Source organism: Lolium perenne, chromosome 1, assembly GCF_019359855.2.
Source record: "Lolium perenne isolate Kyuss_39 chromosome 1, Kyuss_2.0, whole genome shotgun sequence".
Classification (NCBI taxonomy): Eukaryota; Viridiplantae; Streptophyta; class Magnoliopsida; order Poales; family Poaceae; genus Lolium; species Lolium perenne.
Window position 1 is genome coordinate 16,530,039 of NC_067244.2, and position 17,598 is coordinate 16,547,636.

General features: G+C 49.6%; 1 protein-coding gene across 1 annotated transcript; it reads right to left on the reverse strand.

The window, feature by feature from the left end:
• Window positions 1-14,986: 14,986 nt before the first annotated feature.
• LOC127343185 (glutelin type-D 1) lies at window positions 14,987-17,598 on the reverse strand. The gene is made up of 3 exons (XM_051369305.2): window positions 17,333-17,598; window positions 15,456-16,185; window positions 14,987-15,366 (listed from the first exon to the last, which is right to left on the reverse strand). The coding sequence occupies exons 1-3, from the start codon at window positions 17,526-17,528 to the stop codon at window positions 15,216-15,218; spliced, it is 1,077 nt and encodes a 358-aa protein (XP_051225265.1). The 5' UTR covers window positions 17,529-17,598; the 3' UTR covers window positions 14,987-15,215.

The window sequence follows — 17,598 nt, forward strand, 5'->3', positions numbered from 1 at the left end:
GGGATCAAGTTGATCCGATCGTCTCCATATTATGCTCAAGCAAACGGGCAGGCTGAAGCGTCCAACAAGAGCTTGATCAAGCTGATTAAGAGGAAAATCGACGAGCACCCTAGACGATGGCATGAGGTGTTGTCGGAGGCTTTGTGGGCTTACCGCATGTCATGTCATGGAGCAATAAAAACCTCGCCATACCAGCTGGTCTATGGACAAGAAGCTGTGTTACCCTGGGAAATCAAAGCTGGGTCAAGACGGATCACGTTTCAGAATGATTTAACTGCTAAAGAATATGCAGCCCTGATGAGCGACAGCATTGAGGACGCAACGGAACTTAGACTATGGTCACTTGAGAAAATCAAGGAGAATAAAGCCAAGGTGGCTTGTGCATATAATAAGAAGGTGAAGCCAAAAGAGTTCCAAGTTGGTGATCTGGTATGGGAAGCTGTATTGCCGTTGGGGACGAAGGATAAAGTGTATGGTAAATGGTCTCCAAATTGGCATGGCCCGTACAAAGTCGTCCAAGTTTTAAAGGGAAATGCATACATGCTCGAGCAGTTGGATGGTGTGAAGTTCCCAGTGGCCATCAATGGCCAGCATCTCAAGAAGTATTTCCCAAGCATGTGGGATGATGGGCAGTGAGGTATGGGGGCCGATTTTAAATCTCGACTCTAGAGGAACAAGCTCAATTGAGCAGGTTAACAGATCATTTTCAGACTAGAGACCATGATATCTAAGATGAATCTCCCAGTGGATTTGCTGAGGATTTGAATCTGGGCGTTTAAGGTTGGAGGATAGTTTGGACATGGACTGGACCTGTTTGACCGTGTGAATAGGCAGCTGTTTGGCCTCAAATCGCGTTTGTAGTGTAGGCCGATGCCTTGCCATCGGCTCTTTGAACAGCGACTTCGTTGGACAATCGGCAAAAAATTAACAAGAAAGCAAAATTAATTGGGGAATATTTTCTTCATTAGAAAGGGATTTCTTACAAAGAGGAAGCCGATTGCTCAAGGGAGGAAGAACAAAAGGAGGACAGATTGCTACCACTAGTCCTATGCTAAAAGGTCCCTACTCTAAGGACCGTCGCTGTCCTCGTCGTCACCGCTGTAGCCGCCGCCGGTGCTGCTGCTGGCGGGCTCCTCGTCGCTACTACCGTAGCCCTCAATGGGGGCTTCTTCCTCCTCATCATCGTCGTCTTCGTCGTCATCCGACCAGGCCCAGCCGCGGAAGCGCTTCGCCGGCGGCTTGTCGGAGGAGGTGTCGCCCTCCTCTTCTTCCTCGTTGGAGGAGACATCGTCCTCCTCATCCTCCTCTTCTTCCTCTTCGTCGGAGGGGGTGAAGCTACCCCAGGAGAGGAGGTCATCCTCGTTCTCCGCCACCAGTTCCCCGTCGATGAGGAACCGGAGGTCGTCCTCCCCATCGGTCAGGGGCAAGTCGCCATCTGACCCGACGAGGGCCTCGGGTGGGCCATCTGGCACATAGTCGAAGTCCCACTCCGGCTCATACCATTGGCCGGGCCCTGGCATCGGCTCATCTGAAGAGGAAGATTGGAAGGAGAGAGCCGATGCAGCAGAGGAGGAGGATGAGTCCATGTTGGAGGAGGGTTTTTTGGTGACTAGTGTGGAGCAAGAGGATGAAGAAGCAAACTGCTCGATGCGGTTAAATAGAGGGGATATAGTGGAAATTTAATGCTTGAGCAGTTTTCGAGGATACGGTGCCAAAACTGTCAATCGTGCAGAAGTTGAGAAGACAGGGTATCATGACGAAGGATACTGCAACGGTTACGCTCGCCACGACATGACCCTTCGAAGGAAGAACAGAGTGGTTTTGAAATTATCATTACCAAAACCAGGGGGCATGTGTTATCCCCAGATTTTAGCACAATCAAGGAGATGGGCCGTAATTGAGATGGGCTTGAAGAAGATGCACGTGGAGAATATCTGAAGCGGCCTCGCACGAGAGTTTGGGCTAAGTTGCCCGTGTATCTGTATATTATTAGATCGTTTTTAGAATTAAAGATAGAGTTTGGCTCGTACACGGTTAGGTGTGCTTCCGGATTAGAAAGTCCCTTGGACTATAAATATGTACTTAGGGTTATTGAAATCAAGGACAATCACGTTCACAACAAACACAAACCAGGCGCATCGCCACCCCTTATTTCGAGGGTTTCTTCCGGGTAAGCATCATGCTGCCTAGATCGCATCTTGCGATCTAGGCAGTACACGTTTATTCGATTACCTTGTGTTACTCGTCTTTGAAGCATTGTTGATGGCGAGTAGCACTATTTATCGTAGATGTTTTGGGGCTTGCATTGATGCTTTTCTTACACATATTTGCTTAGCAATGCTGTCCTTCGATATCTAGCTGTCCTTGCACCTATCCAGGTGTAAGGGCAACACCTTGCTTGTTCGTTACTTAGTAGATCCGATCTGTTATAGTTGCTCCTTGTTCTTCAAGGATTAGTTTAATATCTGCATGATTAGGCCTTATGCTGGGGTTGGATGATCCGGTAGTGCGTTAGGTGTTGTTTTACCGTTCCTACAAGGGATGTTCCGGGAATTGACTTAATGTTGGTTTTTAGGCCTCTTTTAGGAGTAGTTTCCATCATCTTTCGTATCTGTTAGGCCCAGCTACGCGTAGGATGTTCCGGTTATGCGGTGAAAACCCTAAACTGTCGCAGATTGGTTTAGCTTTGTTTTGATCAAGCAGGATCCCCATGTCATCGTAAATCCAATGTGAACCATGGGGCGATCGGCTCTTTGAGCCGATCCACAGGGCAACCTGAGAGCCGATCGGGCTCGTATTTAATGTTTACGTGTCTACCATGCAGGAGACTAGTCGAAGCAATCCAACACCTTCCTGACCAGGTCTAGGTCAGGTGGCACGCCTGCAGCCGCACGGACGTGTGCTAGGACTTTGCGGGACGACGCGAGGCGCCAGGGCCCACTAAGCGGTCGTGGGAGCCTCCCGGCTCTTCGTGTTGCTTAACCACTGCTCGCCGGTGAGTTTTGGCAGGCAACAACAACAAAGTTGAAACAAAGAACTTGTGTACTTTTGCAACTATTAATAGGTTAGTCCCTTAAAATATATAGTAATTGGTGTAAAACAAGCATGGAACATCAAAAATTATAGATACGTTTGTGACGTATCAGTCCGCGACAACACCCGAACGTAGTGTGCGCTGCAGGCCCGACGGACTCAAGGAGTCGTGTATTTATGTAAATCGTCGGTGGCAACACCTGAGCATAGGGTGCACTGCAGGCCCGACAGACTCATTCCATCTTAGTGAGCCATGTATTTTGTAGATCGTCGGTGGCAACACCCGAATATAGGGTGCACTGCAGATCCGACAGACTCATTGCATCTTACTGAGCTGTGTATTTATTTGTATAGAGGTCATCATCAAGTTGTGAGTGATCAATTCACGTTGCAGGCCCGATGGACCCGTAGTAATCGCAACATATCTTGCTGAGTCGTACGCATGGGTCTTGAATTATGTCGGCAGCAGCCCCCGAGTCAACGAGGGAACCATGTTCACTATAGACTCCGTGGCTCTTAGTACTCTATTTTTGATGTACCGGCATGGGCCTTTCTTGATTTGTATCGTTTTCATCATCTGTAGCGCTCGCATGTTCCCTCTGGCTTTGATGAAAATGATTTGTACTTTGTCTTATTTTTGATGGTCCTTTGATTGTCATCGATTGCAACACTCACATCTTCCCTGAGGCTTTGATGAAATCGTTCGTATTTTTGTTGTATTATGGCAGTCCATAGATTGTCATCAATTAAAGCACTCACATGTTCCCTGAGGCTTTGTTGAAATCATTGATAGTATAAGGATACTTCATGTTTTCTTAAATTCTAGCGCTCCCGATGGGAGTAAACGAAATAGTCGAAGATCTTCCAGGAGCCCCCGAGTAAGTCTAGCGCTCCCGAAAGTGTATCGGGTCAATATTATATAAGATGATATCTATTAAAGATCACAGACAATGAATCCACTGACCCGGGAGTACATCGAGTCAATATTTATATAGCCATAGAAGATAAATCCATTCATAACTATAGATGATGAACCACCGACCCGGGAATGCATCGGGTCAATATTATATAGCCATAGAAGATAAATCCATTGATAACCATAGATGATGTAGCCACTGACCCGGAAAAGCATCGGTCAATATTATATAGCCATATAACCATAGATGATGAAGCCATTAGCTCGGCTGCGACAAGGCCAATATGGAAGCATGTCGCATGGTGGACGCAGTCGAAGTAATTGCGCAATCAGAAATAGTTGATGTGACGGGCGCAGTTGAAGTAATCGCCCGGCCAAAAAATAGTCGATGTGGCGGGCGCGTTCAGAAATAGTTGATGTAGCCGCACGGCGCCTGGCCAGCTTGGCCGATGAAGAAGACATAGTTGATACGACGGATCTGCGACTGTCGAGCATCCGAGTATATCGAGTCCGTGATGTCGGGTCCACGACAGGCGAGCCCCCGAATGCAAAGATTGTGCAATGGCGGGAGCAGTCGACCGAGCAGAGTAGTCGAAGTTTTGTCTCAATCTGCAGTTATATTGTAGTGCGCAAATTCACGAGCAAATAATAGCACGGGCCAAAAATATTTGGCTAAAAATAAATTTGCAAAGAGTAGTTAACTAGAAATATAGCACCTGATGATTTTTGTGCCGGATGAAATCGGGTTGTCGCCCTGATGAGTTTGCGACGGTGAATCCACGCTCGCGGGGTCAACCGTGATGAAGACGTAGTATGTCGCCGCTAAGTTAAAGTCAACCATGATCTGAGCCGGATGTACTTGGCATAGACTTGATCTCACCGTTCCCTTATTTGGATTGGACTTGATCTCTTTGTATCGTTACCTTTTATGGATTTCTCCCAAACGCGTGGGTCGTATATTGGAAATTTGAAGCAAAGCTCGTGTGTGGCATATATGTTGTGTTTGTGCTTGTGTGTTAGCGTTGAAAATGAGTTGCCAACGTTGTGCCGAGATGTTGATTTGTTAAGTTTCCGTTTCGGCACATTTCTGACGCTCCTATGTCCTACTGTTTAGGAAGGTCATGCCGAAATTTTCCGTGAAAACTACCGATGGATGCATGGTTCTAATCAATTATATATCTTTCCATACAAGCGATAATGGTTATCAAGATGAGGGAAAGCATCGTGATGAGATATCTGAAACACACGATCGCCGACATGTATGAAAATAACCTCACGGAGGTATTGTGTCTGTGTCAAAAATGCAAACTAGGAAAATGGTTTGACCCCTATTCAGGCAAATTGCAGGGACACCTGCTCACTAATGGTTTCATGCATGGACACACTCAATGGAGGAGTGATGACGGCGCGGAGGTCAATGGGGCGACGGCAGCAGGTGGTAATGGCCGGCAAGAAGGAGGGCATCATGATATTGATGACGATGAAGAGTTTGTCGCACAGGATGATGCAGATCGGTATCATGATGAATAAATTGTTGAAGACGCGGACAATAACCTTGACGACGATGAAGAGGTGCCGCTAGCTTCAGTCATGCGGGATCCTCGTCTTCAAGATCTGCTTCTCGAAAAGACGAAAGACGCCAAGCAGAAATCAAAGCTTGAGCAATTGGAGACAGATTCGAATACTCCGTTGTACGACTCAGGTCGCGGGTTGGAGGACTCCCGCTTGAGAGTAGCGCTCTATGTGTGTTGCGGTCAGAAACCCACCGGCGAGCAGCGACGGGCAACACAGGAGAGCCGGGAGCAACTTAGGGCTGCGGCTGGCCCTGGTCCCTCCGAGCCACGGCCCGCAAAGACTCCGGCACGCACGTCCGATGCTGGTGCAAGGGCGTGCCACCTGACCTATACCAGGTCAGGAAGGTGATGGAGATGCCTCGCTTAGTTTCCTGCATGGAATACACGTAAACATTAAATACGAGCCTCGATCGGCTCTCAGGTTGTCCTGTGAATCGGCTCAAAGAGCCGATCCACCCATGATTCGCACGAGGTGTACGAATATATGGTGGTCCTGCTTGATCAAGATAAAGCTAAAACGATCTACGACGATTTAGGGTTTTCACCGCATAATCGGAACATCCTACTCGTGATTGAGCCTCGCGGCCACGCACGGTGATCGTAAGCCGATCCTAGACAAGGCCTAAAAACCAACACGAAGTTGATCCCCGGAACATTCTGTCTAGGGCTAGCAAACTACACCCTGCGCGCCGCTGGATCCTTCAACCCTTTGTAAGGCCTAACTATGCAGATATTAAACTAATCCTTGAAGAACAAGGAGCAACCATAACGGATCGGATCTACTAAATAATGATCAAGCGGGGTGCCGCCCCTACGCCTAAGATAGGCGTAAGGGCGGCTAGATGTCTAAGGGTTGCACGACGATAGCATATGATACGAAGAACAATGCTAACCCTAACACATCTAAGATAACTACGTTGCTCGCCATCAAAAAGGCTTTAGTATGAGCAACGCATGAACAACGAATAAACTTGTACTGCCTAGATCGCAAGATGCGATCTAGGCAGCATGATGCTTACCCGGAAGAAACCCTCCAGACAAGGGAATTGGCGATGCGCCTAGATTGGTTTGTGGTGAACGTGATTGTTGTTTATTTCATAAACCCTAGATACATATTTATAGTCCGTAGACTTTCTAACGTGGGAATAATCCCAATCGTGCGCGAGTCAAACTCTAACTAACCGACACGTATCCTACTAAATTACAGATACACGGGCAAACTAGCCCAAACTTTGCATAACAGGCCGATTCACGTATTTCTTCCATGTATATTCTTCAAGTCCATCTTGATCGCGGCCCACCTCTGATCCGGTCAAATTCTCGTGATAACACATGCCCCCCTGGTTTTGGAATTGATAATTCCAAAATCACTCTGCTTTTCTTCGTCGGGTCATGTCGTGGCAGAACCGTTGCAGTATCCTTCATCATGATGCTTTGCCTCTTTCACTTCCGCGTGTCCTGGCAATTTTTTTTATATTGGGCACCACTTCCTCGGAAACTGCTATGGCATTGAATTTCCACTATATCCCCTTTTATTTAACCGCTCCAAACAGTTTGCTTTCTCATCCCCTTCGCATTAGCACTCCAAAAGCCCTCCTGCGCAACCATGTCGTCTTCCTCCTCTGCCTCATCGGATCTTTCGACCCAATCCTCCTCCTCCCGCGAGCCGACGCTGGAGTGGAACCCGGAGGAGGCCCATGCAGCCAACATCCGCCGCGCCATCGAGGCCGGGGAGGAATCCAGCCATGATTTCTCCGTCTGGTCTGAGGACGACAAGTCCTCGACCGACGGGGAAAGTGACCTCCGCTTCCTCGCCGACGGGGAAACGGAGGAGGAGAGCGATGACGATCGCTTCTCCTGCGATGACTTCACCTCCCCCGAGGAGGAGGAGGAGGAGAAGGAGGAGGAGGAGGATGACACCTCCTCCGACGAGCCGCCGGCCAAGCGCTTCTGTCCCTGGCCGGGGAACCTCAGCGACTTCGACAGCGACGACGACGACGCTGACGAGGAGGATGAGGACAATGAAGGCCCGGCCGGCGGCCGCTGGAGCAGCGACGACGAGCCCGCCGGGAGTAGCGCCGACAGCGGCGACGACGGCGACGACGAGGGCAGCGACGGCCCATAGATAGGACCATTAGCATAGGATCAGTAGTAGTAGACGGGGCAATGTATCCCCTAGTACTTCCTTTTGAGAGCAATCAGCTCTTCATGTAAGAAATCTTGCTTATCAATGAAGAATTTCCCCAATTTGATTTTGCCGATTTCCCTTGAGCTACTTTAGCCGATTTCCCCTCATACTGATTTTGCCGATTTGTCCACTTAGCCAATGCTTAATGAGCCGATAGCAACGCATCAGTCCTTCATAATTCCTCCTTCAATTCTTCAACTGATGACTTTGAGATCTGGTGGATAATGTGGAGTCTTCAAGAAAGCCCTTAAGCTCCTCCCACCAGGTCCAGTGATCCTCTTCTGCAAGAATTCACCATTTTTGAAGAAGGTTGCGATGAAGGATCAGCTGATGACACCCCAATCGGCTTCTAAAACAGAGCATCTACCAGACCAGCTGCCCCCCGAGCCTCAGTCAAGGCGAGAATATTGGTGAGGATGCACAGATCAGACAAAGGATTTTGAACTCAGGTAATTCTGAGACAGCCACCATGCCGAACGTAGCTGAGAAAGTGGCCAACTTAGCTAGGCCAACGGTAGATGCACCAGAGCCGATCACCTTTCTTCCTTTGAAAGCCGATATTGTAGATGAAGTACCAACGGCTTAACGAGCAAAGGGCTGTCTTGTATGCCAAAACTGACGTTTCTGCCAGTACTGCTGAACTGGCGCAAAGGGTTGGAAGTCCTCGAAGAGAAGGTTCAGGTACCAAAATTGGCTCATTGTTTACTCCCTCGAGGAAGCAGAAGGCATCACAGCTGAACTGAAAACCGACCTGGTCGAAATCCGTGTCTTGAACACGCAGCCGGTAGATCTTGTGTAAATGTACTAGAGTCGATGGCTGTGCATCGGCTTTGTTTCTTAGCTCTAAAGTCGATGTCCGTGCATCGGCTGTATACTATGTAAAAAAATTTACTGGCCGATTTTCTATCGGCCCCCAATATTTCACCGCACATGTATCGCACATGTTCATCTGATTAGGTGCCCCCCCGAGCCGAATCTGCCAGGTAACTGCGGATATCGGCTCTGTAGTCAGCCAAGGCACTGTATTTGAACGTCGGCCCCGTTAGGACTAATGTTGACTCTCATCAGCCGACGTAAAACCGCTGCCCATTAGATCGACGTTGAACACAGGCAGAATGTGTGGTGAGGATAATTTTGGCCGATTGCTGGAATCGGCCTCCACGTTGATCGAATCGCCCAATGAAGGTTTTGCAATGTTCCTCCATAGATCTTTGGGGCCGATCCCAAGGATCGGCCTCGCCACATTTTCCATAGGTTTTTTCTTGCTACACGGTCAGGCCGGTGGATAAGACCAGCCTAACCCCATCCTTCGTCACGTCGATGCGCTCGCAGTCGTCCAAATTGATGCCTGAGAGTGGCTCTTGGCCTGCTGTTTCCCAAGCGTTCATGCCAGCCGTTGAAATCTCAGCTGAGTCATCTGCATGGACGACCTCTACCTCATCTCCATCCCACTGTATTACGCATTGGTGCATCGTGGATGGAATGCAACAGTTGGCGTGGATCCAATCTCTTCCTAGCAGAACAGCATAGGTGCTCTTGCTATCGACGATGAAGAACGTCGTAGGGATGGTTTTCCTTCCTACGGTCAGATCCACGTTCTGAACACCTTGCGCGTCAGACGCTTGGCCGTTGAAATCGCTCAATGTCACATTGGTCTTGATCAGATCCGAGCTAGAGCGTCCCAAACGACGTAGCATAGAGTATGACATAATGTTGACTGCCGCTCCGGTGTCCACCAGCATCTTGTTGACAGGCTGCCCATTGATATAACCTCGCAAGTACAGGGCCTTTAGATGTCTGTACCTTCTTTCTCGTGGCTTCTCAAAGATCACTAGCCGTGGGCCGCAGTCAAGTTGTGCCACGGGTGCCTCGTCCAATCCTGGAGCACTAAACTCCGTCGGAAGGATGAACACCATGTTTGTGCTAGCCGATGTTTCATCATCGGCTTTCCTTTGCTTGGGGCGCCACTCCATTTTTTGTGGTCGACCCTCTTCATCCAGGGTTCGCTGAATTTTCGCGGCCAGATCAGGCCGCGCCTTCCTTAGCGTGTGCAGGTATAACCTTTCGGCTTCCTCCAAGCCGCGCAGTCGCTGAACCCTATGCTTTTGGGAACGGCTGAGTCCATCAGGGCACCACCTTGGCCTGTGGTACCTGTCTTCTTCTTCTTCATCATCGTCTTCCAAATCCTCGAGATCTTCCACCCGAGGGGACTCAGCGTGCTTGTTCCGAGGTGGGAGAGGCCCTAGACGTTTGAACACGGACACGTTAGCTGCGTCCTTCCTCTTTTGTCTACATTCTGGGCAGTTGCCGATTGTAGGCAATCGGCTCATTCCTAAATCCCAGCAGTGTCTGAAGAAGGGCCAGTCCCAATGCCTATCCTCGTCGCCTTGCTCCCTCGATTTTTCCTTGGCACGGCGCTCGTACTCCTCCTCATCGCGATCATGCCGACGATGTCTCCTGGCGTCCCTAGCCAGACGATCTCTTTCATCATCGTCGTTGGGTCGTCGGCGTTGGTCATATTGACTCACATACTTGTTGAGGAGGTGATCAGAGAGAGGTCGCTGATATCTTACATTCTTCACTTCTCCCTCTGTGATGTGGCGCTTGCCATCGTGACGGAGCCGATCGCGTGGAGCGGCCTCCTCTGTGTCCTTGCTACGAGAGAAGCTGCCCTCGTCCCCGTCCTTACCAGAGTGGTATCCAAGTCCTACCATGTTGATGTTGAACGAGAAGCTTGGCTGGCACCCTCCAGGGTAAGTGCACTCCACCATGTTCACGGCGGGGAAGGGGTGGGTGTCGACCTTCATGGCGTACTGGTTGAAAATTAGACGTCCTTGTTCTATCGCCATTTGGATCTGCTGACGCCACACCCTGCAGTCGTTGGTGGTATGGGAGAACGAGTTATGCCATTTGCAGTATGGCTTTCCGTTCAGCTCCTGTACCGTGGGGATTTTGAGGCCTTCGGGTAACTTCAACTGCTTCTCCTTGAGTAAGAGGTCGAAGATTTGCTCAGTTTTAGTCACGTCAAAATCAAACCCTCTGGGCGGACCTGGTGGCTTAACCCATTTGCAGGACACGGGGGTTGCCCCCCGAGTCCATTCAGCCACTGCTACCTCTTGATCTCCCGCAGAGCCTTCGTCTTCATCTGCCTCAACCAGGACTACCGCACGCTTGAATTTGTCCTGGTACAAGTCCGGGTGGCGCTGTTCATATAACGACAGTTTCTGAACCATGTGCGCCAGTGAAGGGTAGTCTGCTTGGGAGGCCATATCCTTGATTGGTGATGCAAGGCCCACCACTGCCAACTCGACTGCTTCTTTTTCAGTCACACGAGCCGAATAACATCGGTTCCTAAGATTTCTGAAGCGCTGGACGTATTCTGCCACAGTTTCTCCACGCTTCTGACGTACTTGTGCTAGATCGGCAATGCCGGCCTCGGAAGCCTCTGAGTGATACTGCATGTGGAACTGCTCTTCCAACTGCTTCCACGTCCGGATTGAGTCTGGTGGCAGCGATGTGTACCACCCGAAAGCCGATCCTGTGAGGGACTGTGCGAAGAACCTCACGCGTAGTGGATCCGATGCTGAGACCGTTCCTAGCTGTGCCAAATATCGGCTCACATGCTCGATGGAGCTGGAACCATCTGATCCATTAAATTTGGAGAAATCAGGGAGCCGATACTTGGGTGGTAGCGGGATCAACTCGTACTCGTTGGGGTACGGCTTGGAATAGCCGATTGTCCTCCTTTTCGGTACCATGCCGAACTGGTCTCTCAGGATGGTACTGATCTGATCCGCGGTGCTGGCTGCAGGAGCCGAACTCTGAAGATTCGCCGGGGTGGCATACTTAGCCAGCCATGCTTGCTTTTCCATCTCTGAGCCAACTGCAGGAGCTGAGCTCTAGAGGTTTGTCGGAGTGGCATATTTAGCTAGCCACGTCTGCTTCTCAAGATCCGTTCCCGAAGTTCCTCCTATTGTTCCAGAAGTCCCTGCTGTCGCGGCCTGGTTTGTGAGCGCCCAGTTACGCAGCCGGCACGTATGTGCACGTGTACCCGTGAGGGATCTCCTTAGGCGCATCGTGCAAGAACCGGTAGTCACTAGGGTCACCACCGATCTTGTAGACGACGTATGCCGGTGAATTCGGCACTTCTCGGTGCCGCCAACGCGAATGGCAGCGGTGGACGGGACTGGAGTGGCATCTCTCCTTGGTATGTCCCGAGAGCTGGTCCTGACGGAGAGTACTGGTGCCTCATGATTTCCTGGATCACCCGAAGAGCAACACGCTCCAAAGTGTTCACCAGGTTCTCAGAGTGGCGGTGTAGCGAATGAGCTACCATGAAGTTTATCTCCTGACGCAGGGACCTGGTGCGTTCCTCAGACGGGGCGGACAGGTCCACTCCATCGAGCGCACCTTCAGGTGAGAACCCTTTCCACCTGATGCCATGTGAGCGGGTTCTGTGAAAAGAGCCGATGAGGTCGGCTTCGAGGATTGCTTTGACCTCGTCATACTTCTTCTTGAGTTCCTCGGTCAGATCCTCGTACGTGACTGGGGTGCCGTCCGCCATCTCAGATGTAGATGGCGATGTGGTTGATGTCGAAGATTGTCCCACCGGCGTGCCGAATGTGTTGCGGTCGAGAAACCCACCGGCGAGCAGCGACGGGCAACACAGAGAGCCGGGAGCAACTTAGGGCTGCGGCTGGCCCTGGTCCCTCCGAGCGACGGCCCGCAAAGACTACGGCACGCACGTCCGATGCCGGTGCAAGGGCGTTCCACCCGACCTATACCTGGTCGGAAGGTGATGGAGATGCCTCGCTTAGTTTCCTCGCATGGCATACACGTAAACATTAAATACGAGCCTCGATCGGCTCTCAGGTTGTCCTGTGAATCGGCTCAAAGAGCCGATCCACCCATGATTCGCACGAGGTGTACGAATATATGGTGGTCCTGCTTGATCAAGATAAAGCTAAAACGATCTACGACGATTTAGGGTTTTCACCGCATAATCGGAACATCCTACTCGTGATTGAGCCTCGCGGCCGCGCACGGTGATCGTAAGCCGATCCTAGACAAGGCCTAAAAACCAACACGAAGTTGATCCCCGGAACATCCTGTCTAGGGCTAGCAAACTACACCCTGCGCGCCGCTGGATCCTTCAACCCTTTGTAAGGCCTAACTATGCAGATATTAAACTAATCCTTGAAGAACAAGGAGCAACCATAACGGATCGGATCTACTAAATAATGATCAAGCGGGGTGCCGCCCCTACGCCTAAGATAGGCGTAAGGGCGGCTAGATGTCTAAGGGTTGCACGACGATAGCATATGATACGAAGAACAATGCTAACCCTAACACATCTAAGATAACTACGTTGCTCGCCATCAAAAAGGCTTCAGTACGAGCAACGCATGAACAACGAATAAACTTGTACTGCCTAGATCGCAAGATGCGATCTAGGCAGCATGATGCTTACCCGGAAGAAACCCTCGAGACAAGGGAGTTGGCGATGCGCCTAGATTGGTTTGTGGTGAACGTGATTGTTGTTTATTTCATAAACCCTAGATACATATTTATAGTCCGTAGACTTTCTAACGTGGGAATAATCCCAACCGTGCACGAGTCAAACTCTAACTAACCGACACGTATCCTACTAAATTACAGATACATGGGCAAACTAGCCCAAACTTTGCATAACAGGCCGATTCACGTATTTCTTCCATGTATATTCTTCAAGTCCATCTTGATCGCGGCCCACCTCTGATCCGGTCAAATTCTGGTGATAACAATGTGCTGCAGATGAAGGCGAAACACGGATGGACGAACACAAGCGTCGATGACATTCTGGAATACTTGAAAGATATCCTTCCTGCCGGGAACACGTGTCCTGGTAGTCTAGCCGAGGCCAAGAGAATCACGTGCTCTTTTGACTTACCACCACGAAAAATACCACGTCTGCATCAACGACTGTATCATTTATCGCAAGGAGCACGTGGACAAGACTAAATATCTGTTGTCCGATCGTGTGCTGCAAGGACGGCCCTCCCATGCTTGTATCGTCTTTCACCCAAGCAACAAGCACCACTTGGAGGTATGATGTTATAGCGGAGAATTTGCTTCCTACAAATCAAAAAGCCGTTTTGGCTACCGAGCACCAGCGCTCTCGGCGTGTTAGAAAATTCAAAATTTTAAATTTAAAGTTTTAAAAAAATTATGATTTTTTTTCTAAATATAAAATCTCAATTTCAAATGTTTTATGTTCCGAGCTACACAAAAATAACAAAATCTGTCCTTTTTTAGAGTTTTGAAATCACTATGTTCAGATCTACACTTTTGATTTGTGTAGCCCCAACATATAATTTACTCGTTTGTGAGATACATTACTGGCTACATCATGATATATTTTCAGAGTTTTTTGAAAGTTATAAATATTATTTTCAATTTTTGAGCAAAGAGATCAGTGGTGCCCATGTGCACCACATCTCTGTCCCCTACAAATGCTGAAATAATATGGTACATCTCGTTGAGCACTCGAAGGATGGATGACGCATGGGCTTAAAATTAGTCAATGCACAGACTAATAGTTCAAACAAAAAAAAAGGTGGACTGGCTAGAAGGAAAACCTGCTGGCTCTAATTCAGAGAGATAAGGCAGGTTGTGGACGAAGATGTGGAAGGTGCAGGTTCTTATGGCATCTAGCAAACCAGTCTTTACCAACGGGAGACATCCGCTGTCACAGACAAATGGCAGTGTCAAGCGTGTGTTCGATATGCGGGGAGGAAGACTCATGGAGGCACTCCCTGATTAAATATGTGATCAGCTCTGAGGAATTACCGGCGTAGAACTGACTTTTTAGGAAGGTTTTGCTAATGTTGAGGTTAGGGCGATCGTAATGCATGGCCGGCGAGTTTCAGAGGCCGCTCTCTACTCATATCTTCATCAAGAGATACTTGAGGGATCTGTCGATCCCAAGTTTGATGTTTCGTTTACACATGAGAGTTGATTCTCAAAGTCTGAAGTCTGAACCACGGCCCGTAGTTCCCTGTCTAATAATTTGGTACGTCAAATTTGGCTTGTATCCAACATTTTAGATCAATATAAAAGAGGCCACTGAATTCTCAAAAAGAAAAGAAAAGAAAGCTAATGCGTGCTCACCAAAAGAAACTACTGCCCGCTAAGCTGCGGCACTCCATGTTCGCCATGGGCCCGAAGCAGCAGTTTTGCTACTGTATGTTACTTCCTCGGAGGCGATCACATTCATTCCATAAGAAGAACTTGGCATAGCAAATATGAGTACTTTCCTGCAGGAGTATATTTTGACGAAGAGGTTTACAGCCATAGCACAGTGCAGCTCAATTAACGAACGACAGTCTGACAATAACATTTCATTTCACAAAAAGATTTAAATGACAGACTCAGACCCTAACGAAGCACCAAACGAGTTCCAATCTCCTAAATTTATTTATTTCCTAACGACAGCCGCCAATGTGCGCCGGACGAATGGCTGACTCTAGTTGGGGGCGAAGAAGATCTCGGAGTCGAGCCTCTTGGACCGGAAGAGCTTCTCCATCTCGGGCGTCGTGTTGAAGGACGCCTCCAGCACCTCCGGCGAGATGGCCTTCCACACCGAGGTCTTCCCAGCAAGGTGGCTGAAGATCGGGCTGCACAAACATACCATTGTAATTAGCTCACCAATCATGGATTTATGCATTGCCAACAAAGTCAGAATCAGATGGTTTCTTCTACTTACTTGGGGGTGGTGATGATGGAGAACCACTCCATGCCGGAGGCATCGGCGATCTTGGACACGACGTGGAAGCGGGGCACGATAAAGAGGGAGCCTCCCTCAATGCGGGTCTCCAGGACACGCTTGCCGTCAGGGCCAACGACCTGAACACGGCCACTGCCACGTACGATGTAAGTCACCTGATAGGCAGAATCGCAGGAGAACCCAGGCGAGCACATGGAGTGGGCGTCGATCCTGACAAGGTCAGCACCCAGCCCGACCTCCTTCACCAGCGGCAGGTTCACGGTGTTGAGCACCACCACGCGGCCACCGTTGGGGATGTCCACGTCCAGCTTGGCCTCCAGGCAGTTGAGTGCCATGCCCTTGCGGTCCTCAGGGACGGGCTCCGGGAGCTTCTTCCCGGCGGTGAGCTTGATGATGCCAGAGGCAGGCTGGCTGGAGACGAGCTTTGCGGCGTCATCCTGCTTGAGGTCCCAGGCACGGCCGACAAACTCCGTGGAGAAGCCGGTGAAGATGCCGCTAGAGCCAGTGAGCTGGAAGTTGGTGAACTGGCCGGGCTTGTGGCCCTTCGAAGTGTCGCCGAGGAAGAGGACGACCAGCTCGGTGGCCGACTCAGCGGTGTTGTGCCACCAGGTGGTCACGCCGAAGGGGAGCGCCAGGGCGTCGCCCTCCTTGATGGCAACCACCTTCTCCTTGGTGGCCTCAGGCAGAACAATGCCGACGGTTCCCTTGCCTGTCAAAACCAGCAACAGATACAGGTGTCAACAATTCACTACGATCATTTACTTGCAACAAATCAATGAATCAATTCCAAAACAGAACAGGTATGACAATAGTATTGACCGCATGATCATAATGAGTTTGCGCTTATATCAAAGCATTAGACATGACCGATTCATGTTGTGACCACAAAATACAGGCTGGGGCACGAGTCGTGTGCGTGTTGATTTGATAAAACAGATAGCAACCACGCCCTCTCAGAAACAAATAATTACAATAATAATCAAAATAAACTGAAGAACAAATCATTAAAGTAATATTTAGATCAGAACTACTGTTTTTATTAATCCAAACAAGTGGGATACGATGCCGACAGATAAGCTGACGAAACTAAACCGTAAACAGCTACGAGTTCAGAACCGACAACATAGACCAGTCGACAGGTAACTGGAGAACGACAACTCTGTTCAAGTCCATCTCAAGTAAAAAAAATGGAACGAACTAATTGATTCGAGTAATCCATTACAATCTACGAAGCAAAGATGGAGTCACCCACAGAACATCATCGAACAGTTGTGTGTACTGAAAAAAAATGTAGGATCTGAAACAGAGACCTAACCTGACGAAACTAAACTAATTCAGTATAGTAATATTTAGCTGTTTTCATTAATTAATCCAAATAAGTGGGATACGACGCAGACAGATAACCTGACGAAACTAAACTGTAAACAACTACGAGTTCAGAACCGACAACTCAGTTCAAGTCCAACCTACTACTGCATTCGTCCTTTTTTTTCAGGGAAACTACCAAATATCGAGTCCCCCAGAAATCAGCATCGAACAGTTGTGAGTATTGAAAGAAAAAAAAAGTGGGATCTGAAACAGACACCTAACCTGACGAAAACAAAGCAGCTACGACTTCACAAGACACAAGCGATCTTATCATGCAGTCGACAGATAATTGCAGAGCGGCAGCTCACCACTACATTCGATCTAAATTACAAACTGAAACAAGAAATTTTACCGGTTGCCGTCAACGAACTACCAAAATTCGGGTCCCGCATGGAATACTTGGGATCGATCGCACTCGGAACAGAACAGCCAGCAAACGGAACCGCGATCGCGGGGGCGAGGGGAGCGGATCGGCGGCGTGGCGATACCTTGGAGGACGTAGGCGACCTTGGCGGAGTCGGAGTAGCTGGGGAGGGACATGCCGCCGGCGGCGAGCGCGAGCTTGGCGGCGCCGATGGAGGCGACGCCGAGCATGGGCAGCTCCGCGGGGCTCCACTCGAAGTAGGCGCCGCCCTCGCCGCCGTAGGCCTTGGCGGGCTGCCTCGGGGTCAGATCGACGGCCATCGTGCGCGAGAGCTGGAGGAGGACGGAAGGTTCTGGAAGGAGGAGGAGGAGGAGGGCGTGGTGTGATGAG

What these genes read in the sequence shown, in the direction of transcription:
- LOC127343185 (XM_051369305.2), bottom strand. Translation starts at nt 17,528, where the DNA reads ATGGCCGTCGATCTGACCCCGAGGCAGCCCGCCAAGGCCTACGGCGGC. An exon ending in GGTCGCCTACGTCCTCCAAG is followed by an intron (nt 16,186 to 17,332) that starts GTATCGCCACGC and finishes TGGTTTTGACAG; the next exon opens with GCAAGGGAACCGTCGGCATT. An exon ending in TCCATCATCACCACCCCCAA is followed by an intron (nt 15,367 to 15,455) that starts GTAAGTAGAAGA and finishes ATGTTTGTGCAG; the next exon opens with CCCGATCTTCAGCCACCTTG.